The 22984-nt window shown below is 38.4% G+C and overlaps 2 protein-coding genes across 3 annotated transcripts; both read right to left on the bottom strand.

Moving 5' to 3' along the window:
• Positions 1-1290: 1290 nt before the first annotated feature.
• Positions 1291-16587, bottom strand: RRN3 (RNA polymerase I transcription factor RRN3). 2 transcript variants are annotated; one of them, XM_076350587.1, is made up of 18 exons: positions 16577-16587; positions 16159-16267; positions 15580-15636; positions 14368-14457; positions 14151-14280; positions 13569-13628; positions 12487-12550; positions 11927-11996; positions 10128-10226; positions 9398-9493; positions 8755-8890; positions 7673-7803; positions 6375-6505; positions 5318-5502; positions 4675-4783; positions 4093-4245; positions 3089-3176; positions 1291-2402 (listed from the first exon to the last, which is right to left on the bottom strand). In XM_076350587.1, the coding sequence occupies exons 2-18, from the start codon at positions 16249-16251 to the stop codon at positions 2244-2246; spliced, it is 1851 nt and encodes a 616-aa protein (XP_076206702.1). In that variant the 5' UTR covers positions 16252-16267; positions 16577-16587; the 3' UTR covers positions 1291-2243. The 2 variants fall into 2 exon arrangements, with proteins under 2 accessions (XP_076206702.1, XP_076206701.1); XM_076350586.1 differs by lacking the exon at positions 16577-16587 and adding an exon at positions 16480-16531.
• A 1110-nt stretch (positions 16588-17697) lies between these two features.
• Positions 17698-22937, bottom strand: LOC143166655 (transmembrane protein 238-like). The gene is made up of 2 exons (XM_076351235.1): positions 22531-22937; positions 17698-19781 (listed from the first exon to the last, which is right to left on the bottom strand). Exons 1-2 carry the CDS (start codon positions 22935-22937, stop codon positions 19772-19774), a joined length of 417 nt encoding a protein of 138 aa, XP_076207350.1. The 3' UTR covers positions 17698-19771.
• Between the last annotated feature and the right edge of the window lie 47 nt (positions 22938-22984).

Consider the following 22984-nt stretch of genomic DNA (forward strand, 5'->3'; position numbering starts at 1 on the left):
ACGTTAACGTTGCATAAATCCCCTCCTCCTGCGAGACTATCCGTAAGTTATGAGAAATCGTTTTGGAAATAACAATGATAAAGTCCCAAATTTACAAATAAACCCACGCCACTATCCTCCCCCCAGCAGCCACAAAACTAAATTTTCAGACAATCCCAAAGACAGCAGTTTTTCCTTAAAGACCAGGGATTTTTCCTCCAGTTGTCCACGGACGAACAGTAAGAAAAACAACGGTGGTAGCAGCAGAGTTAAATTCACTCTGCAGGGAGAAAGGATAGCCAGGGCACCGGGAACTGTTCACAACCAACAGGCAGAAAGAAAACCCCAGTACCCTAGCTCTACCTTTCCGATCCAATTTTCACAGAAGTAACAGTTACAGCAGGTATTTTCTTCAAAATATACATTGTATTTCTCAGGTGAGGAAAAATTTCCACCTGCCAATCAGTATTCCTCTCAATACTATTAGGGTTTACAGAACAAAGTCTCTTTAGCAAAATGTCAGCACCTGCCAGCTCACCTGTCTGCAATTACACTAAACAAACCAGGTCTATCACAGAAGAGATTACAGAAACACTGTGGAGTTCCTAATTGGATTTTTGTTTTAAGCAAGTCCCTTTAGTATACTGTTAACCATGCAACTTCAGTACAGACAGTTCAATGTCTGCACATGTTTAATGTCATACTTCGCATCACATCTTTTTTTGCTTTTAATGAGACATGGAAGTTCCTGAATCATGTACCTGACATTACAACTCAAAGTTTTACACAGCCTCATTTTGTAAGAAGTGACTGACTACACTGCTAAAGGCATCACAGTGAAAGAACAAAAAAAAAAAAAAAAAAAAAAAAAAAAAGACAGCTTTCAAAGGATGTTTTCCTCGCTGTTGATGTGAGAAGAGTTCTTCCACTCCAGGAGAGAATGCAATTATTTCAGATGGAAGTATATTGTTTATTACTAAGGATTTCAGTAAAGAGGACTAAAATTAAAAACAAAAACTAAGTCTCAATTTATACAGCGATGAACAGAACCACTGATGCATTTTGCAGTATCATCCCCAAAACTCATTTTTGCAGTCTGTCAGAAGAAACACCCTAACTTTGAGAAGCTAAACTACACAGAGATCCTTAGTTACATATGGAGATGTGTTTTTTCAAAGGTTTAAGAATTGCACTGTTTGCATCAATCTTTATTGGCTCCAAATAAAAGTGTTGTCTTGAAAGCTTCCAAGTTCAGATTCTAAAGAAGGGCAATTAGAGTTTAGTCCCAAATGCATAAAATTTTCAACTAAATGTTACACAAATAACATTTATTTTTTCCACTGTTTATATTCTTATACAATTCTAAAAGCCAGCAATCATGAAAAGAAGACAAGAAACCTATGCAGAGAAACTCTACACTGACACATGGACAACACAAGGACACCAGTGACACCATCACTTCCTTTCTACAAGGGAAGATTTTTTTTTTTTTACTTCCAGCATTCACATACAAACTTCAAATCCTGAAAATAAATACCTGTCTCAGAGTACTTCACAAGCACTCCAAAGAAAACTATCTACAAATCATACATTCAGCTACTCTGTCATTTTCAACACTTCCAACAATCGTTGCTTTTACAAGTCTGAACTTCCATAGCTGGGAAAGTTGTGTGTCAGCTACATATTTAAGAAGCAATAATGCTTATCATCCAAATACACTTTCCACTGTCACGTGGCTTTACCTAACGCTGTTCTACAGATAGGAAAAGCTTAAGAGATTTGTGCAAAAGAATCACTGTCAGACTTGATTCATGGCTTCCCGATCGTGGGATCATACCATTACTTTGAAAGCAACTCAAAACCAGTCAGAGTACAGTTTGAACACTGACAATGGAATTCTGGTCCCCACACTAATCACTAGGAAGAAAGACCAGAATTTCACCCCAATATATAAAACCTTGTAGAGAAACATTAGTAAACAAAAGTTTTTAAGAGTCAGGAAAAACTATAAAAAATCCTTGTAAGTCATAAAAACCATTTCAATGTGAAATTTGTAAAATATCACCCTATTTATTCTCTAGGCTTTTCTAGCAACATATGACTTTATCATAACATATCTGTAGAAATCTGATGATTAAGAAACAATAATTTTTCTTAAATGTAGTTACTTAAACATTTGCCAGTTTGGAAAGTTGAGCCAAAGTCTCTTTACAGAGCAAAAAATTGCACACAATTTTCAACCTTCTCACTTCTGATTCTCCATGTCATTGAGGGTACGGCACATAACAGTCTGGAGGGGAGCCAATGCTGCTCACTGGGCTCCGGGTATTTGACTCATAAGAATTTGGAGCAATTCCAACCACACCATCGTTTTGAGGGGTTTCTCCTTTCAAAAAGTCATCGTCTTCATCTTCGGAAGTACCCTGCATAAATTTAAAAGGATCAGTAAGAGCAGAAAGATACTCCAGGTCTCTATTAAGATTTGGCAGAAGTAATGAATGCTGAGACCAAAAAGGGTATTTCTAAAATAAATTTTGAAGTGTTGCAATAATCAAATTTGCTAATCAAAATGCTACAGGGAAGTTTACAAAGCTACCAGTTCACAAAGCTACAACACCATAAAGTATTTTTACACATTATCACAGGAAGGAAAGAAAAACACGTTTGAAGAACTCAAAAATCTGACATAGGATAGACATTCTGCAAGAAGGAAAACAGACTACATAGGAGCTTTAGAAGGACATAATTCAGGACTTGGGTTGTACCACAATTGTCATGACTAGTTGGAATGGTAAGAAAATTAGAGGTAGGGAACTAAGTCGTATCTACAAAGTGGATTTCTCAGTGACATCAGCATGTCTATATTCTGAGAGCATTCATAAGCGTTCACAGTGATCCTGTGCTGCCAAACTAACTCCTCTGCAGAAGAGGGGAAAAGCGTTCTCAAAGCAAGGATGGATCAATTCCTAAAGCTTCCTAGTTTCAATCACAATTTCCCATAAATGTTTAGTGTACTCATATCTACTAAAAAAAAAAAAAAATCCTGCAATAGAAGCAGCTGAGAGAGATTTGGCAAAAGCTGAACTGCATTTTGATCAGAAAAGATTACCCTTTTAATGGGTTTCTTCAGATTCTCAAGATCTTCAGCACTCAGCTCCTCCCAAAACTGATAAAAAGGATCAATAGTCTTCTTTGATCTGAAAGAGGAATTAAAACACAGTATGAGTTAGTGTATTCAGTAAAAATTGTATGTATTTCATTTTAATAATATAAAATGCTTGGCATTTTGGTAGCCCTCTGTAGGGTTTTACAAACTATTCAATTAATCCCTATATAATCCCCAGTTAATCCCATAAAGAAATAACTCCATTTTGCTGATAGGTATAAATTACAGTTGTTTGCTTGAGGAGTTCTGATAGTCAGGTGTCCTAATTCCTAGCTGGGTATTTTTAACAGCTACGCTATGCTCGCAAATAAGCATAATTTTCTTCCAAATTTTTAGAAGATAATATTATATGGCTTCTTTTAGTAATTTCTACTTCTAAGAAAGGTCTCCCTTCGGGAAAGATGGATTTTTTTTAAGAGACAAAAAAAGCCAGAATGTTGCCCTCTAACATAATAAGTGATTAAAACATCATCATGCTAGACATTCTGAAAAGCTGCAAATAATCCACTAGTCATTAAAAAAGCAACATATGTTAAATAAGCTGAAGTCTCCAATCAAGAAGCAATACACTCAAGGTGCAAAAAAAACAAATCAAAACAAACCAACAAAAAGTGACACAACACCATCACAGCTCCAACAAAATATGTATTAGGCTAACATTATGATACTTTAGAGACTGCTTAAAACAAGGAAAGTCAAAAGTAAAGTCACCAAACATTAACTAGACCTTCCAGGAATCTGGGTCCTGTTTCTTCTTCATCACTATATGTCACAGCGGGGGTAAATTTCAATTCAAACCTTTGACAATCTCTGGTTAAAATATGCAACATCAAAAGTACTAAAAATCGGGAAATAAAGTGAACTGTAGAAACACTGACAGTTTCTTACACTTTTTAGTTCATTATTTTCTACAAGGCAGAAATGAGCTGATTATTTTCAAACTATACCTTTTGAGCATGTAGGGATCAAAGGGGAAGAAACTGTCAAGTGGGTTAGTGCATGTCTGCACAAGGTCACCCCCAGTGCCACTCCGAACAACTGGTATAAACTGCCTATTGTTCCTCTCGATAATTGTGTAGCAGAACACCAACTGGTATTTCCTTTAAAAAGTTAATAAAGAAAAGATAAGCATTTCTAGCACACAGAAGGCAAAAATTTCATACGGTATTAAAATACGAAGTTGGTTTTTTTTAAACAAACATCACTTCTATCATCTCCAACCAATACTAGGAGTTTTCAAGATAGTCACAAGGTAAGGAGTCTCATTATCTTCCTCTGCACTCCTATAAACTTCACTCCAAGTAGAATCATATTGGCTCCAACACAAAGCAATCAGTTTCATAGTACTGTAGGATTTTCATTGAAACTGAACCAGAATAAACTTATCCCACCTAGAATATGGGCAATGTTATATGAGTTCTCCTGGATATTACTCAATACTGTGCCTAACAAAACCCATGTTCTAAATACTGTGCCATTTTTAGATACACACACTCATCAAGCTGAAATTGAAATCAATGAGTAGGTACCTGGTAATGGCAGCAAACAAGTTCACAACAGAGGGTATACAAATCTTCAGAGGGTTTAGCTGACACATGACAATGCGCTCAAAATTTAAACTCTGCAGATATGACAGACCTTCAAAATAAGAACAATTGACAAATATAGGTTATAAGCTTAACTTAATTTCTAAGAATTTCCAGTCTGACCAGACTGCACTCCGCACAACACCACAAAAGCACATCCTAGGGTGCTCTCTTACAGTACAGATCTAGCCCACAGCTTGTTCAGCAGAAAATCTACTCTAAATAATGGTAACCTGCCACAGCTGAGGGAGCCTTCTAATACTATACTTACACACCCATTACAGGAACTGACAGAGGCACAGAGTCATCAAGAAAGATTATTAATTGAAGCCCACACTAGTTTTATACAGCTAGAATTCAAACATGCTCAGTAAGTGGGGCCAGAAATCAGTGTTGAGGAGTTATCTGCATTGTTTCCAACAATGGGGAAAAACAAGATTATTTAGCTTGGTAGCCCAACAGGTGTACAAACCATCTCATTTTATTTAGAGCACAACAACATAAACTTGCCATCAGATGCTTGACTGAATTGACCATTTAAAACTCGCAAATAAATCCAAATACCACTCAAACTCAATATACTCACCTTTCCTTAAGTTGCCATCCAAAAGCTGCTTATGACGGAAAATAAGCGTATAGAACACCGCCTGACATGTAGAATAAAATGGCCCATGGAGAGCTACATCACAGTAAGCATTAGCCCCTGTATCCTGATTATCAATGTATTTATGCATCCAGTTAACCAGAAGATCCAGGCATGCTTTTACTGTACTATAATGAAGGAAAAAAAAACAAGTGTAAAAATAGTACCTGAAATGGTGTAGAAAAGATGTTAAACAAGTATTAAAGGATCTCAGTGGTTATAAAAACATCAGTAAGAAAATCTCATTGTCAAAAAGGAGATTCTGTTATGAGCTTTCTCCTTTATCTCAGCATCAAATGAATCAATATATCAGCACTGAAAACCCCAATCAGTGAAAGCATAAGATGCCGGAAGAGATGAATTCATGAACGCATGTTGCATGTGAAACGCACAGTAAACAATTAGAATCCTGGGCTACAGGTAGGACATGGGAGGCATCTCTCTCTGTACAACAAGTAAGTCCAATACCAAATTAAGTTCAACACTGAAGTCACCGAGCCCACCCTGAACAGCATAAAAATACAGAATGTGTACATGCAAAAGATGACATTTTTGCCCATCTGCCAAAGTATTTTAATCCATCTGTATCAAAATACTTGAACACTTGACTTCCTTGTCTCAGTCTACATAAAATGCCTAACATAGGGCATTAAAAATACCTGCTTCTGAACATCAGATATACCGGGCATTCATGACTCCACCTGAAGTCAACATAACCTACCCGTGCTCAGCATATCTTGGTAAGTGAAGGCTTAAACAGCAAGTCATGAATCCCAGCAATCATTAGTCTGCATCCTGTAAATGCAAAACTTTCCTGGAAACTTCAAGACAATACTGAAACGGTATTGTAGAAAGGACAAACAAGACTATTGATCTAGGCTTACTGGAAAAGCAGTGGGAATAGAAGACCAACACTGTGTGTTCATTCTGTGAATTCCATACTTAACCTCAGCAATCATCATAAATTGTTTGGTTCTGCTCATATATCAAAACAACTTACACAACTGGAATAAATTTAGCTCTTGCCAAGAAACTGCCAATATAACTCCCAGCAGTCTGCCTGATCACTGAAGGATTGTTTGGATCATGCAGTTTTTTCCAAAGATGGTCTAAAAATGCCTCAGCCAACCCCTGGAAACAAGATACACAGAAATCATGAGTTGTTATGCTGATGACACTGTTTAAGTAATAGATTCCTAATACTCAATTCCCACAATTTTCATAATGAAACCATAAAAAAAAAAATCTACCTATAACTGTAGTAAAGAACTATTCCTACACATGATGGAAGAGCACTCTTTTCTGTGTCTTTTTCTATATTAGTTGTAAAAGGAAATGGAAGCAGAAGTCTAGGAAAAAGTCAGGAATAGAAACACAAGCAGCATTTAAAAACAAGAGCAGTAAGAAGGTAAACATGAAGTGACCGTTCACTGTCTCTTATAGCAGAAGAGGTCAGGGACATCCAATGAAAATAGCAGGAAGCTGAATTTAGAGAAACAAAAGTGATTCTTCACCTTAAATTGTTATATTGTGGAACTTTTTGCCACAGAAGTTCATGATGCCAAAAATTCGCATCAGTACAAAAAGCACAATATCATGAGGTATTTTCTCCTTTAATTTGTCCATCACGGGCTGTCACCATGAAAGAACACCACTTTGGCTCAGGAAGTTACTGGACTGCTGCTGGAGGCTGAAAGGGTATTCTAGCAAAGCACTGTAATGGGCCTGCCCCATTCTGATGTTCTTTCCAACGCATCCACTATTCCTCACTGTCAGAGACAGGGCATTAGCTTAACTGGATCTTTAGCTACTCTTATGCCAAAAGTATGCATGTTCTTATTTTTATATGGTAAGAGAAAGAACAATAGTTTGCTTGAGAGAGATGTGAAAATGGGGGGGGAACAAACAGCAGACACAAATTTCAAATTGAAAGATACTGTCTGTGTTAGCTCTTAAGATAGTTTTGGGATGCTGAAGAAACTTGCTGGAGCACTGCGTCTCAGGTTCAAGAGTCCAACTGGTTCTTGTAAAAGAGGTCCGTTAACCAAGTTCCTTCACAATAGCTTAGATTCCATCTGTTTGCAGTTTATGAACAGCATGGGAAGAGCAACCACATAAAGAAAAACTTGAAGAAAGGAGTAACAGAGAAGAAAAAGAAAGCAAAGATACTAATGAATCCTCATGTACTATCTTCAGTCTAGAATTACAGCAGAAAACAACTATTTTTTGTAAAAAAAGCCAAAACAAGGATGCAGAAATGACAGAAGACACTGCATTTTAAAAACAGCTTCTACTCACCAATTTAAAGCTACAGATGTAAAACATGAAATATTGTACATGACATGAAGCATGGGTTGGTAAAATGAGCTTGTCAAAAACAGAAACCAGATCCCGATACAAATCCTTTGTGTTGTTGATATCAAGCTTGCCTATACAACAAAAAAATGAAAACAGAAAAAAATGAGACATTTCAGGTTTTTTTCCTGCCCTCATGCTGCAAAAGTGGCATTTTTATCTTTCTAAACCAGTAAGTAATATGTAAAGAAACACTGTCAAGCTGACTTCTAGGCTTCTGACATCTAAAAAATATTTATAGTAAGACCTTTCAGGACTACTGGAACTTAAACAGTTCTACTGCTTTTTACATTGGTGCATAAGGAGAATACCTGTGTGTGCGCACGCACACATGTATAAAACCGGTAGTAGACGCAAACTTTGCAATAATATGTTAATTCAGAAAAGCCAGAAGATAACACTAAGAAATAAATTACCTGACTTATGTGAAGAAGATACAGCAAAATGGTTTATATTCTGTTTTAAATACATAAATCTAAGAAATTCAAACCCTTAATAAATGCCAGTGTAAGACATTTCTTTCAGGTTTTTTCCTGTAACACAAAGCCTTGCTGTAGCAATTCCAATTGAGTGACGCGGCTGGTTGTTTTAATCTACTTCCAGTCCTTGTGATGTTGAAAGGATCCGTAATTATAATACTCAAAGCAATACAACAGAGCAAATGATAAAACACTGAGGGGATTAGAAATACTTTCTGATTAACCAAAGTTTTGTAGCACAATGAAAAAACAAAACTCTATTTACCCATATACCCTGTAATGCCACAGTTCGGATACAGTGTCATATTTATATTATCAAAATGTCTCCAACTGAAGACTAGACCTTTAAAGTCACAAATGTACCTTTGCATCCTCTGCCAATAACACTGGGCAGAGGCAGGAATGTGGCCTGCAGCCTGCTGATGGCAGAATTCTGCCGCTAAAGGGTGAGGGCTCTATCTTGCAGCAGCAGAAAGCAAGAACTACTCTTGTTTTTCTTACTGTTTAGCAAAACAACAAATTTGGTTATAGCTCAAGTGTTCTTACCATCCACGTGGCAAACATCTTTAATATAGGAAAAGAGGATGGTCATCAAAATATCAAGGCGCTCTGCAAGTGGATGGGCCATTCTCTCACTACTGGAAGAGACAACTTTGTTTCCTTTTCTTTCTTCATCTTCCTCCTGGTAGATAAAATGGCAGTCATGCAGCTTTTATATACACAACATCACAAAGACATCAATTACAGGAAAAGTGAAACTAAATTTCTCTTTCAGTGATATGTTAAAGTTTTGTCCTTTTTTTGAAAAAGCAGTACCTAATTACACAGCTTAGTGTAAGCAAATTTTTGTAAACTAAGCCAACTACCATGAATTCTTTAATTAGCTTTATGTATACCTGCTTGTGTTTTTTACATAATTAAATTGATTCACTGCCTGTATGCTGGGTATTTACACGAATAAAGTCAACACCCGGAGAACACATCAATCATTTGTCAGCTGTTCAGGTTTCAAGAGCTGTGTGCAGTGCAGTAACGACATAGCAATAATGTATTCCTACACTGCCTCAGTTTGCAGTGCAGTTAACAACAAAGCAATCACGTATTCCTACACTGTCTTAGTTCAGAGTCAGTTCACTTTTCAAAAGTGAAAATTTTACTAAAAAAATTTTAGTAGAAAAAGATAGCCAACCATGTCGAAAAGTCCCTCCTCTGTAGATTTTTCCTCACTATCAGAGTTATTAGCAGTTTCTTCAGCATCTTCAATATCTTGCTGTGGAGTACTAACCTACAGTTGCAAACAAGAAATTAAATTTTATAAGATCGTGACAATAATGTGAAACCTTTTAAAATTATTTATATAAGAAAGGACAACACAAGTAATTTCTAGACTAGATCTTGTCCTTGACTAAATAAACATTTTACAAGGGAATGATTATGTATGCAATACACAAACACACACTCCAAACTGCCTGAAACTTTACCTCCAGAATATAAGCTTTCCCCAGACTGTTACATGCTGAGATTCTCCAAAATAAAAGGCCTTGATCATTTACAATGCTACTCCTCCTGTCTTTTTTAAGACTGTAAATCCTTTTACTTCAAAGGGATGATAAAACAGATCAGCCACACAAAGAGAAGCACATTCTCTGCACATCAGCACTGATCACCATGAAACAGTTATTTTGATTCTGGCATGGAGATTCCATGCAGGGTATAACAGTACACATCACACAGTTACCCTCAGGTGTGGGAACATCTTAAGACTGGGAATGGAGTGTAAATTTGGTTGGGTTTATACTCATGATCATGAGCACTACTGCAACATTATTTTTTTGTTGAGCTTAACGCTGAAGCATATTTAATTTCTTACTCTGTGTTAACACCAAGCTTCCTTAAAAGATGATACAGAACAAACTTACATCCAACTTTAACAGCTTTTCAATAATAAGCTCCAGAATTTGAAGCCTCAGAGTTGGAAGGTACACCGTAACTCGTAGCAGGTTATGAACATAACATTCCTATAACACAAAATTAATTGATATCTATAATAATGTTAACAGAAAGTCTCAGTTCTGCCAAGGATTTTTAGAAAACAAGTTTCTTAATTTGTTATCTAAAAAGCCAGTAATAGGTTTAAACAGACTGTATTCAATCTAGAATAAGTTAATGTATAAGCCAAACATCAACTTTCAATTGTTAAGCTGTGTTATCATTAACTTCTTAATCTACTATTTCCATGCAAATTTTTCTAACTATCCCTAGACAGAATGAATATAAATATTCTATAAGAAAAGTTATTCATTTCCATAGGAGTTTATATCTAAACTTTCTCTAGGAAAATTAAAACAACAAGCATATTCCTCACTACATCTAGAACCAGACCCAGTAGAACTGGAGTTTAAAGTGAGACTAAATACATCTTTATTTCAGGTTATTATAATATACTGACAACAATTCTAAATTCCACAGGTAAGTCTCCTCAGAGTCGTTCTGATTATAATTCAAACAGGTTAACAGACAAATGTGCATGTGCCCACCCATGTATACACACGTATGTACAAAAGACAACGTTGCAACTTTCATACATCAAAACTGTCAAGTCAATACATAAAATTAGTTAAAGTGCCACACTGAAGTACACCATAGTTTCTTTGTGAATATGCATTATAACACAACCTTTAATTACATGAGCACATATGATTTTTCCACAGGCCATCTGGCTCAGTACATAAAATGGACAGAGCTAGTTTAATGAGAATGTATAAATTGGAAATATTTAAAAACAATGCATGGACCATATTTTTATTACATTTCATTCAAACCTCGCCCTGAAAACAGTTATGAATTTCTTCACAACTTGCTCCTCACTGAGCTGCTAAATAAATAAATAAATAAAAAAAAATTCTTCTCCTAACACCATGTAAGAGCTATTATCCCCCTCATTTTACAGATAGGGAACTGATGCCCAAAGTTATATCTGGATTTAAAAAAAAAAATAAAAAAAAAATAAAAAAATCTAAAAAAACCAGCAAGGTATAGAAAGAACTTTGGGGGTTCTTCAGCACTTGGTAAGTTCGAAACACAGCCCCAGTTGAACTTGGCTGGTGGAGGAGGACTCTGCCTTTCTGTAAAAAAAAGTGCCAACATATCAAGTTGGAACAAGTAAATACAAAGATCACACAAGAGCTGTAAACCTGTCAAAAGTTTCCAGCTTGTTTTTCACCACACATGAGCACTATACCAAAGATGTAATAAAACAACTTAACACCCTACACTACTAGCAACCTGGATTTCACCTATAACATCCATTGCTTTCTGTCTGCTTATCAAAGCCCCTGTTCTTCTAATAAATACTTTCCAGTTTTGACAACAAACGAGACAGGTATCCTACCGTCTCCTTACTATACAACCCTGAGATTCATCGTCAAAGAGGTCCATCTTGTGCATTGATTAAGAAAGCAATCCTGTGGAAAAGATATGCAGTTATGTCATTAAAGACTAGCATAATGCTTATGCACAAGGAACTTAAGTATGCTTGGATAACCTTATACTAAACAGACACACCCATACATCTATTAAAAAAATAACAATAATCTTAAACAATACACTCAAAAATCTGCATTCAACACCACCAAATCAGTTGTCATACTATAGAGTATATATTTATATACATTAAAAAACAAGTGAACAAATAAACAAAAATATTCACAGCTCTTACCAGAGTCCTTTCTGATTTATTAATGAAAGGAAAGTTTTCCACAAGTATCGGCATGAGAAATTGTGGTGTCCTACAATTTAAAAGAAAACAACAAAAAACAAACAAACAAAAAAACCAACCAAAAGTTACAGGTTATTCTGAGAGCAAATATTGAAGCTCCAGCACTCTAAAGACAGACTAGAATAAGCTTATTTCACAGTAACTTTATTTTAAGGTAAGTAATTCTATAAAATCTGTTTTTGCAAGGATCACAGAACAGATAATAAGTGGCAAACTTTCACTGTGGACTTATTAGAAGCCACTTCAAATACATTGCTATAAACACGACTTTACCTACTTCCTATTTCCATTAACAGGATTTTCAGCTGCTGATGCCTATGGAAATTTCATAATGATTGGATACAGCATTCCATCGGTTAGTGAATATTAGGAAAAAATCATGCAATGAAACTAAGTATTATACTTCAGTTAAGAGGAAAAAAAAACAAAACCAATTCATCAGTTCACAAGCTTTAAATCTGCAAGGAAAGGGCATACAAAACACAGGATTATATACTTACGAAGGAACATATCTTGCAACAGTTTGCAATGCTCTATGGCATGTATTAAAGTTTTCAGAAAGGTCTAGAGAAAGAAAAAGTACTCTTATGCAGAAAACTAAATCAGGAACCAGCAAAAACAGTTCATATAAACTAAACATCTTAAAGATTCCCAAGGAAATTACATTTGCCAAAATGTTGGGGTTTATTTGGGTGGGTGTTTTTTTGTTTTTTTTTTTAAAGTTGAACTGCCTTACTACCAAAATAAGCATGAAAAGTAATTCCAAATAAAATTCATGGCATCACAATCAATAAACTCTGAATGCACTGCCAGCTCCAAGGCCAGGTATTGTTGTTATACGCTCTCATACTGAACGCTAAACTTGGAATCCAAAATTTATGCCACAATACACAAATATTTAGAAGATATGTTAAATCCAAGTCTGTAACGAGAAAAAAAATCTATCTAAAGATTATGCCTCATTTTCACAAGAGTCAAATAAACAGATAATTAGGCTTCTATAACAGGCTTTTTTTGTCCCAAGTGTGTCACAAGTGAACAGCAGAAGAGTAGTTGGGTCATCACAAGCAGAACTGAAGTTTATTCCAGCATTCAAGATAAGAAAACATGAAATTCTTGAAAGACATTTAGCTATCTGTTTGCCTTACCAATAAACACACTAATTATGTGGCATTTTTGTTTTAAATATCAATTGTATTTGATCTTATCACAGGCAGATGACAAAAAGAAGACTCAAGAATCTCCCAAACTACCTACTTTTATTGAGGTAAATAAAATGGAAAATAAAAAACTCCTAACTTTCCGTTGGCTTTGAAACAATCTAGGACTAGGAATGTTTTCCTATGCATTCAGTCTTATTCCTACAGATACTGCACCGATAGGAATATTTTGAAAGTAACAAGGAGTGGGTCACCACACCACTGAAAATCTTTGACTTGGGAATTTAAGGATGTACTGTTTCTTCATGTTTTACATTAACTCAGCTAAATTAATTTTGTAAAAAAGGAGCAACATGCACTGTATACTTCTTTAGTAAAGGTATTACAGCAGGATATGTAAGCCACGCTTCCTGTATACTCACTTTCATCATCATCATCAGAATCTGAAATATCCACATCATCTTCTCTGATGGTTATTCGAGCTAGCAAAAAGTGAGATTATTATATCAAAACTTACAGGTTTTGATATATACATACAAAACTATACAAATATACAGGTAACAGTTTCAATGCCAAATCAAACACACTGGACAACAATCTTCATCAGGGCTAAAGCATCAAAGTTATCCACAAAACTTTCTAAAATAAGCAGAAGCTCATCAAAAAGCCTGTTTCATTCACAGAACCAGGAGGTTCTTGAGACCATCTGACATAATCCTTACTGCAGCTTTTGGTTTTTAGTAATAACAACGTTATACAGTTCATCCCTTTCCAAGACATCTTCATAAATGGGGTCTGTATTAGCCACTAGAATATGCCTTCTAAAATCTAGGTACAGAAAACTATCTGTATCACAATTCAACCATTCAAATTAAGAAAGTAATCAACAGGAAAAAAAACCCAACCCAATAATTAATTGTGTCATGCATTATATTTATACATAATTTATCTAGGAAAGATGTTTTGATAAGCAAACACTGAAGAATAAGAGAAAAGTAACTTACGGGGGACAAACTGTGATACAATCATCCGGAGGCATGGCCTAAGATGGACAGTTTGTGCTGACACTAGATTGCCAAGAAAACCCAGATATTCTTCCACTACCTCTCGGCTTCTTCTCAACCACGGCAGCTTCTGAAAGTAAGCAATGACCAAGATGTCAAAGAAAGACATTTTGAGTACAAAACTCTTAATCTTCCCATATAACAAGCAGATATTTACCAGCAAAATGCTGACCAGTTGTTCAAGCTCTTTGGTCAAATATGCAACAGAAGCTCGAAATTCATGCAGCCAATTAATGATCTGGGCATCCTTAAAATAAGCAGAAAAAATAGATAACTATTCCAATAAACAGTATAACCTACTACTAAAAAATAACAAAATCCTTAAAATAAAAAGTCAAAGATTAAGATTGTAAATAGAAATTATTTTCATGTTAACATGCAAGGAATTTCTTTACGTTTGTGTCCTCACCAGTGAAAGTTCTTGAATGTAAGAATAAATGCATACCAACTCCTAAACCAACAGCCTGCCTGGAAGGCTTAAGTTACTGACTGAGCAAGGCATGCAAACCTCACTCACACAGAACATATTTAAAAGAAATGGCATTCGAACTTAATTTTCTTTTCTTTTTGGTCTAGTTTAAGCAGAAGGGACATTCAAGTCTTGAAATAAGAGAAATACTGGAACTGGTAGCAAAGCTACACAGAGAATTTTACACTGATTTTGCCTGTATACACCAAAAGGCCTACTAAAAACAAAGTATTTTACAAAATGTCCTCTTTAAAGAGAAAAGGAACTCCATATAGCATTATGCTTCCCACAGCATTCTTCTCACAGCTTTGTGGTTTAATTAAAAGGGAAAAAAGAAAAAAGAAAAAAAAAGGAAAAAGAAAGACAGCAAATGTGGTGGGTACTCACAGCTATACAGAAGAGCCATGAAACTATACTTCTGGGTATAACTACTAAATGCATCTGTACCTTACTGCTTAATTAAACAAGTTTTTAGTGAGAACAGGAGAAGGTAAAAATTCATGCAACTTAAAGGCTGTGAAAGTCAGAAACCACAGTTTGATCTACATAAGTAATCTGTGAAGGCACCATCTTTCTAGGTCACTGATGCTTATCTGGAACAAAGAAAGACCCCATCACAAAGCAAAAAGTTTCTCGCCCTAGAGCAGAGTCCATAAGCATGAGATATCATTTATCAAGTTTCTGCATATAAGATATATACGTGTATAAACAGACAATTGCTTTTTTTTTTTCATTTAGAGTTTTAATTCCGATAGTTTCCACAAAGCAAAAAGCTGTTAAATGCAGCTAAACGTTTAAAGCAAAGGATTGGGGTAAGCACCAGAATGACTTGTCTGATGACTACACTCAGACAGCAGCCGAACTTTAACCATCAGACCCCCTTACTACCACGACTCTTACCTTTATGTCTGGATCTGACAGCTGATGCTTTAATAACTCAAAATCTGTGGTCTCACCCTAGCAGAGGAAAGAAAAGTAAGTAAATAACACTCTATTTTTTCCAGCAAAAAAATAAAAATTTCATCAACGTATCTGAACAACCCAATGTTGTTTAACAGTAACATGAAGAACACAAGTACGCGGGGACGCTCAAGGAAGGCTGAAGCAGCAGTAACAGAACGCCCTCCCTGAAAGACAACTGAAGCCGCTGGGTCACGTTTAGCTGCTCTCCCTGTAGACACAGTTATGATCACTTTTCACCCTTTGGCGAAAGCTAGGCTTTACAGGACGTCACTTGGGTTGACTCACAGGGGAAATTTTTTCACTCGCGCAGCAATACCGCCTGGCAGAAGCCTACAGCACTCAGCCGCCTTCGGGTTTTTTCCCTAAGCCTTCAGACGCGGTCTTGTGCAAGACGAAACGAGCCTTCACACTGAAATTACAGCCCGGGAACTAGTGCACCGGCAACGCACGCGGCCTGGAAGGAGAGGAGCCACCCGAGAAGAGCCGCGACGGCCGGCGGCGCGGAGCCGCAGTCACCTTTTCGTACTTCAGCAAGATATCCGTCAGAGTCCCTCCGAACCGCACCGTCTTCCTGGGCGGGGAGCTGATGAACTCGTCCCCTCCCAGCATGGTCACAGCCCCGCGCCTGAGGGAAGGCGAAGCCGCGTGAGCACCCGCGGGCCTCACCGCGCGCGCCCGCCCGCCCTCAGGAGCCCGGCCCGCCCGGGGAGCCCCCCCCGGCCGACGCGCCCCTCTCCTCAGCGGACGGGCGGGAGTCGCCCCCCGCCCAAGCTGCGGGAGCGGGCCGCCCCGGCCGCCCCCAACGGCCCCGGAGGCCCCGCCGCTATCCCGCCTTGCCTTGCGGTGGCGGCGGCACGCGCCCCGCTAGCGGGGCAGGCGGCGCCGCGCGCCGCGCCCCTCGCGCGCTGCCTGCCCGCGCCGCCACATGCCGCACCCGGGCGGAAAGAGCGCTCGCCCCGCCGGAAACGGAGAGCGCTCCTCCCCTCGCACCATAGAGAGGCGCGGCTGGAAGGGCCGCAGCTGCTCTGTCCCTGCTGTCGGTGGTGTGGGCGGACCGAGGGAGCCGGGCGGAGGCACGGAACGGACGCTTCCCTCCCCCGGGGCGCGGCGGGGGCGAAGCCGGGCAGGAGCGGCGGAAAGCTCTACCGGTGCCACCCTTTCGTTCTTAACATTGACACCTGGGGGTAACGATGGCGCTCATCCAGTACAGCCGCGCACCCGGGCACAGACAGCCCGCGGGTATCGGAGGGCAGCGTGAGCCCTCAGGGCAGGGTAAGCGCGTGAGCCAACGCCAGCGTTGGAGTGCGACAGCCTTCAATGACTTTTAGAGCAACCTGGATAAGTACGAACGGGAACATGCATTTTCTGTGTAGTTCTCACAGTAACGTTCGATCTGCTCAAAACGTTTTGTTTTTTTTAATGCAGTTGAATACGTAATGTTTACTTCTTCAATTCACATAAACTAGTCACAGCGACATACGACATTGTTTGACCTTAGCCCTCTTAACCAGCTGTACACATTCGCTTATTCTCTGCACAAGCTGCTACCGCAAGTTATCTCCCTCCCAGCAACTCTCACTCCCACAAGTCACATCGAACAGATTTTTGTAGAATTTACTGATAATTTAATTTCTCCCTGGAGAAGACGTTTCCCATTTAAGAACAGTAAACCATATATACCACATTAAAACTTTCTTTAGATACAGTCCACATCTACAGAGTCTAACAACAAGCATTTAATCCTTCTACATAGTTACAAGTTCGGAGTTTGGCTTTTTTCCTTTAGTGGAATAGAGGATGCCGTTTTGAGCTAGTTTTAAGACTTAACCAGCTACAAAAAAAAACCCTTGTATAATCACACTCCCAAACCAGAGTTTGGTTCTTTGCGATTTTGGCTATGTTTTTAAACGGAGGGCATAGGCCTGTCCTTTAAGTCTTAAAGGAATTCTAGCTTTAGATGCAAAACTCTATGTTGACACAACGGCAAGCAGACCTAAACACGTACAAGTGCTTCTTTCCAATCAACAATGTAAAAGCTCTTTGAATGGACTTTGTGCTGCATTGAGCTACAACTGATAAGGATACCAGGAGACTAAAATAGTGTTAAATATTTGTTAATGTTTAACTGCCACTAATTCAGTTGCCAGTTTCTATTTAGTAGTAGCCTTCCTTATTTAGAAGGCAAATAGATTGCATGAAATGGTAACTAGTTTACATTTTCAAAAAGAAAGGATCACAGCTTACAATAGTTATCATTGCTCCACAGTAAGTACTTTTTATCTCACTGTTTAGACACACCATACTAGCAACATTCTAGCGCTTCTCTATGATTAACATCCTCCTTTACTGATGTATCAGCTATATTTAATTTTTAAAACATACATACCGTTTTAATTGTAAACGTTTGAATCCCATGCAATTCTTGAGTGAAGTTGCAACAGCCAGCAACATTCTAGCTACCATCTTAGGCAACAATCATTAAGGATTGATATTGGATTTCAGATTAATTACATTGTAATCTACAGTGAATGCAAGGCCCTGCTCAATTCACTCCGGTAATTATGATTGCAACACTACATCAGAAAAAAATTTTTTCACCAGATGAAGTATGTGAATGGCTGCACACAAAAGTTTTGGCTTAATTTATCACTGCTGCTAATCATTCCACTTATTAAACATTACATCTCTAATTCATTTTACAAGTGAAACTATGGGGAATCAGAAAAAGCAGCTCTGTTCAGAACAGTGAAATGAAAAAAATTCTTGCGAATGACACTGAAACAGTGATCTACAGGTTTTAAGGGAAGAGTTTGTTTGGCTTTTTTTTTTTTCCTTTTTAAATCAGCCCATTGTAACAACACGGTGGTGTCACATTGCAGTTCCTCTAAAAGGAGGAAACAATTGTACACACCTCCCAAAAACTGCAGTTAGTGAAGAAGAAATTACATTACAGACCTTCAAGTTTAGTGTTCATCATTTAAAAATTAGACTATACATAGAAAAGTAAGTTACCCCAGAAAAGTTACCCCAGTAATTTACAAAGACATTTCAAGAGTTCACAAGGAAGTACAGTCACAGTATTCTTAGTAAACATTTTCCTTAAATCCACCTCTAGTATTCGACAAGGTGTGGCATAAAAACAATTGTACATTAAAATTTTAAGACCTGCCCATATTTGCTAATGGTGGGCTCAAACTCCTAGTGTTAGTTCAGAAACAGAGGAACTCATGAGGAATTTCTCCACACAAGAATTTTAGGTATCATCAACTTTAATATAAATCTTTTCCCAGGTGCTACTTCTCAGTTACATCTAAATGTAAATTTGTTAATATTTTATAAAGCATCAGAGTATTTGCTAATCAACAGGGGTTTTTTTTGGTGGTGTCCCCCCCTCCCCCCCAAATGCTTCAGCATTAGGAAAATAATTCCCAACATCACTGGACTAAAAATGTCTCTTCTTAGAGTCGTCATATCACATCATTTGCAACTATGAAGAATGTATTGGTATGCCAACATCACTATTTTTACTTGTCTACTTACAAAATCTCAGATTCCAGGTTATTCCAAAATAATGATGAAACTTTACAAGAGTCACTGTAAATTGTGTATTTACACTATAAACAACTACATTTGCAACTTTGCATCAATAGTTTAACGTAGATATTTTAAAAGCACCCTTACAAACAAAAGTATTGCACTGGCATCATAAAAATTCACAGTAAGTTTAACTTCTAGACCTTGGTAAAACAGTGCAAGAGCTTTTCATTGTGCAAGAGCTTTTTATCCAAACATTCCCAGGTTATTTAAAAAAAAAAAAAATCTATATTACATGCTGCAGTGATTTTTCTGTGAATCACTTTTGTTTCTTTTTTAGTTCTCACTTCTTAAGAGATCTAATTTATGTTTTGAAATGGTGAAAAAAAAACACACAAAACTATCCAGTCCAGCACTGAAATAGGTGCGTTTGGCAGAGATATGGCTCTATGTGTCCATTTTATAAAGAGTCCACAATGGTTGCAGAGATTATTCCATAATGAGAGAATCCTATGGCATTGAGTAGGGAATTCTCTTTCCATAATTTGCAGCACTTCCCCCACTTTTAGAGGCAGTAACTTCAATAGTCGTGTCTTCAACAGATCCTGAAGATAATACATTAAGAAAAGGTTACTTCAAAATAGTCTTAGAACAAATAGTCATATAAAACTCTAAGCTGTTATTTGAAGTCAGTCTTAACAGTCTTTTTCCTCATGTTTAACAGCCAGTTGGGACCCAAATAAAAGACCCATCAAGTCAACAGCCCAACTCCAACGGTGACCAAGTGTGGATGTCTCAATAAAGGCATAAGAAAACAGCATGAAAGTAATACCTCCTCAGGACACTACCTCAACTGCCACTTACTGCCTCAGGTCTTCCTGAGCCAAATATATTATCTTTGCATCTCTTCTGTTGTTTCCTCTGGCTTTCTGAATCAGTAAATTTTTATCTGTCATACTGTCCCATGTCAAATAATCCCACACTTCAGTTGCATAGCATGTGACAACTCATTGGTTCCTGCTTTGTCTTGGGAGAGGCATTCCCTATGTACCTTTTCCATACCACTTATGACTGTATAGATCTCTAGAATATTTTATACTGTGCATCTCTTTTCAGACTCAAGGATCCTAATCTACTTGTTATTCCTTTAATAGAATTCATTCCATATCTTGAGAATTCTCACCCTCCTCATTCACTTCTACTATAAAATTTTTAAGATAGGAAATTGGAACAGCATGCAGTATTCCATTAATAACTTCAAAAAGTTACTAATGCAAGAACCAGAAAATTATCAAAATGACAAAAAGGCATAAATAGTTTCTGCAATGAATAAACTTCCTTATTAAGGCAACAGTTTTCCAAACATTTGCACTTTTTTTTTTTTTTTTTTTTTTTTTAATGTCAGGAGAAATCTGAAGTTAATGGCTCAGGAAACTTTTCTAATGGCCAGTATGGTGTGGTTTTTTTTTTTGTTTGGTTTTGGGTTTTTTTTGGTGGTGGTGGTGTTTTTTCCCCTCCTCTCTCTTGACAGTATCTGCCCAAACATGTTTAACCCGTTTGGTTAAGTTCATAAATATCTCCAGATGGGGAGAGGATTTGGTCTATCAGTAAGTGATGATCTGATTCAAACAGTTGTTTATGAGAAGATATAGAGTACTTCAGATGAACTTACTTCAATAGAGAACCCTGAATTATCTTTGGAGGTGCAACCGTTTGTTATCCTTTAGTCTACCTTGAAAGGTAAAATCACAGAGTTTATGTTACAATGTGTAACACAACTCCTATACACTCCCCCTGTTTTGGTTCCTTCTGAATTACAATTACTAATGCAATTGTACCAAAGTTCGTTTACTGTAGCATTAGAAGCTACTGTTTACTTGGGAGAACTTGTAATAAAGCACTCTATATATCTGCCTCTATAGGAAATAATAAACCATAGATTATTTCTAATTAAAATCAGTAACACGACTTGATATATTTAAAAATAATGGATAACTTTCACTACTAGAAGTTCATTACAACAAAATACACATCTATGTATGCATACTGAAAGTAGGACCATCTACAGAGAGAGTATATTATCTACTGAACTCCTATAATTGCCATAATCTTTAGATTAAAAAGGTTGGCATAGTCATTTACAAATGGAATTTCTTCCCTGCAAACATGGATCTCTATGTGTCAATTCTAAACACATTTCAGAAAAAAAAAGTCTAAAAAGAGAATGACTCATTTTCAACAGAAAATCTGTGATTTTCTAATTGCAGATACAGTTAATAATAAACTAAACAGCAGTAACAAATCTTTTAAAGTTGTATTGCTGCTGTTCTTTTCCGCCTTCTACAAGTTTTCTATTAAGCAATAGTTATCTACATTCTATCTCCCTACTGTTAGAACTTCCTCCCAAGAAAATTCTGTGGCTTTCATGAAAGCAAGACAATTTCCACATGAACTTTTCTGTAAGCCAACGGTAGCTTCAAGATTTGGTTCCAGGAGCATTAGAAAAAGCTGACCTTGTACACAGTGAATCACAACTGCAAGATGTTCAGAATCCTTGAGTAGTTCAGACACTTAGTGCAAAATTGATTTTACAGTTCCTTCAGTAAAGGATTTTACATAGTGAAGTGAAAGCTTGACTTTTCCCCCCCCATTTTCAAGGCATTAAGCATGTTTTTCTTCCTAAATAAACAGGCCATATTAATGAACACACTAGGGATATTTTGAAAGGCTTAATGATCTTCAACGATGTTTCGAAGTTGGACCTCAGCACTTTCTTTGCATGCTGAATAGTAGCACATCCTTTTCAGATGACTGAGGCTCAAGACAAGTAGTTTAACTATTGATTGAATTTATGAGTTTCAAACTACTAGCTACAGCTCTGCCCTAAGTTAAATACAAGCCAGCATTTCACTTTTTGTTGTTGTTGTTTTTCTCCAAGAAAGAAGCATTTCATGTTGCTAAAGAGGGAGCTTCCCCTCGCAAGAGCTCACATGGGTAGTGGTTAATGGCGATTTCATTACCGCACACTTCGTCTGGCGGCATTTAGAATCACTGTCAGGACCAGTTCAGGATCAGTTCAGAACCGCACGGCTTCTATGCTCGCAATCTGACAGACCTTGCGGTAAGCTCTCCGCATGCCAACTCCACCACACTCACGCATGCTTTACTCCAGATGGCCTTTTCCATTCTTAGACGTCTACGGGAAGTATCTTCCCTGCCTAATCAAATTTGGGCCGTCTCTCTCACCCAGCTTCCCTTCCGCTGACCCCTTTCGCCGGAGGCCCGTCCCGGCACTGTGGCACGCTCTGGGACTGGCCTCACCGCGGCCCGGGCGGCGGCCTCCCCGGCTCTCACCTGCTAGAGTCGGCGGGGCGGCCCCGCGGGCCCCCGGCGCGCTGCAGCTCCAGGTCGGCGGCGGCGGCGGCAGCGCGGGAGCGCGGCGCGGGAGCGAAGGCGGAGGAGAGGCGGATGCTGAGGCCGTGCACCAGCCCCCGCAGCAGGCTGTCCCCGCGACCCTTGGGCGGCGCCAGCCCCACATCGTCGCGCAGCTCCTCCGGCGGCACCTCCAGGTTGCCCGCGTACCAGAACACCCACCAGATAAGGCTGAGGAAGATGCCGATGCCGCCCGCGTAGATGAGCAGGTCGGAGAACACCACGTCGGCGAACACGCCGGTCAGCAGCACCGCCAGGCCCAGCGCGTCGAAGGCCAGCGCCAGCCAGAAGGCGACCACGCAGCGGCCCAGCCCGCCGGGGGCCGCCATCGCGGGGGAGCGGAAGCAGCGGCAGCGGCGGCGCCACCGCCGCCTCA

The sequence above is a fragment of the Aptenodytes patagonicus genome, chromosome 13 (genome assembly GCF_965638725.1).
Source record: "Aptenodytes patagonicus chromosome 13, bAptPat1.pri.cur, whole genome shotgun sequence".
NCBI lineage: Eukaryota > Metazoa > Chordata > Aves > Sphenisciformes > Spheniscidae > Aptenodytes > Aptenodytes patagonicus.

What these genes read in the sequence shown, in the direction of transcription:
- RRN3 (XM_076350587.1), bottom strand. Translation starts at nt 16,251, where the DNA reads ATGCTGGGAGGGGACGAGTTCATCAGCTCCCCGCCCAGGAAGACGGTG. An exon ending in GTTGCAAGATATGTTCCTTC is followed by an intron (nt 11,997 to 12,486) that starts GTAAGTATATAA and finishes TTTAAATTGTAG; the next exon opens with GACACCACAATTTCTCATGC. An exon ending in AGGAGGGACTTTTCGACATG is followed by an intron (nt 8,891 to 9,397) that starts GTTGGCTATCTT and finishes TTTATCTACCAG; the next exon opens with GAGGAAGATGAAGAAAGAAA.
- LOC143166655 (XM_076351235.1), bottom strand. Translation starts at nt 22,937, where the DNA reads ATGGCGGCCCCCGGCGGGCTGGGCCGCTGCGTGGTCGCCTTCTGGCTG.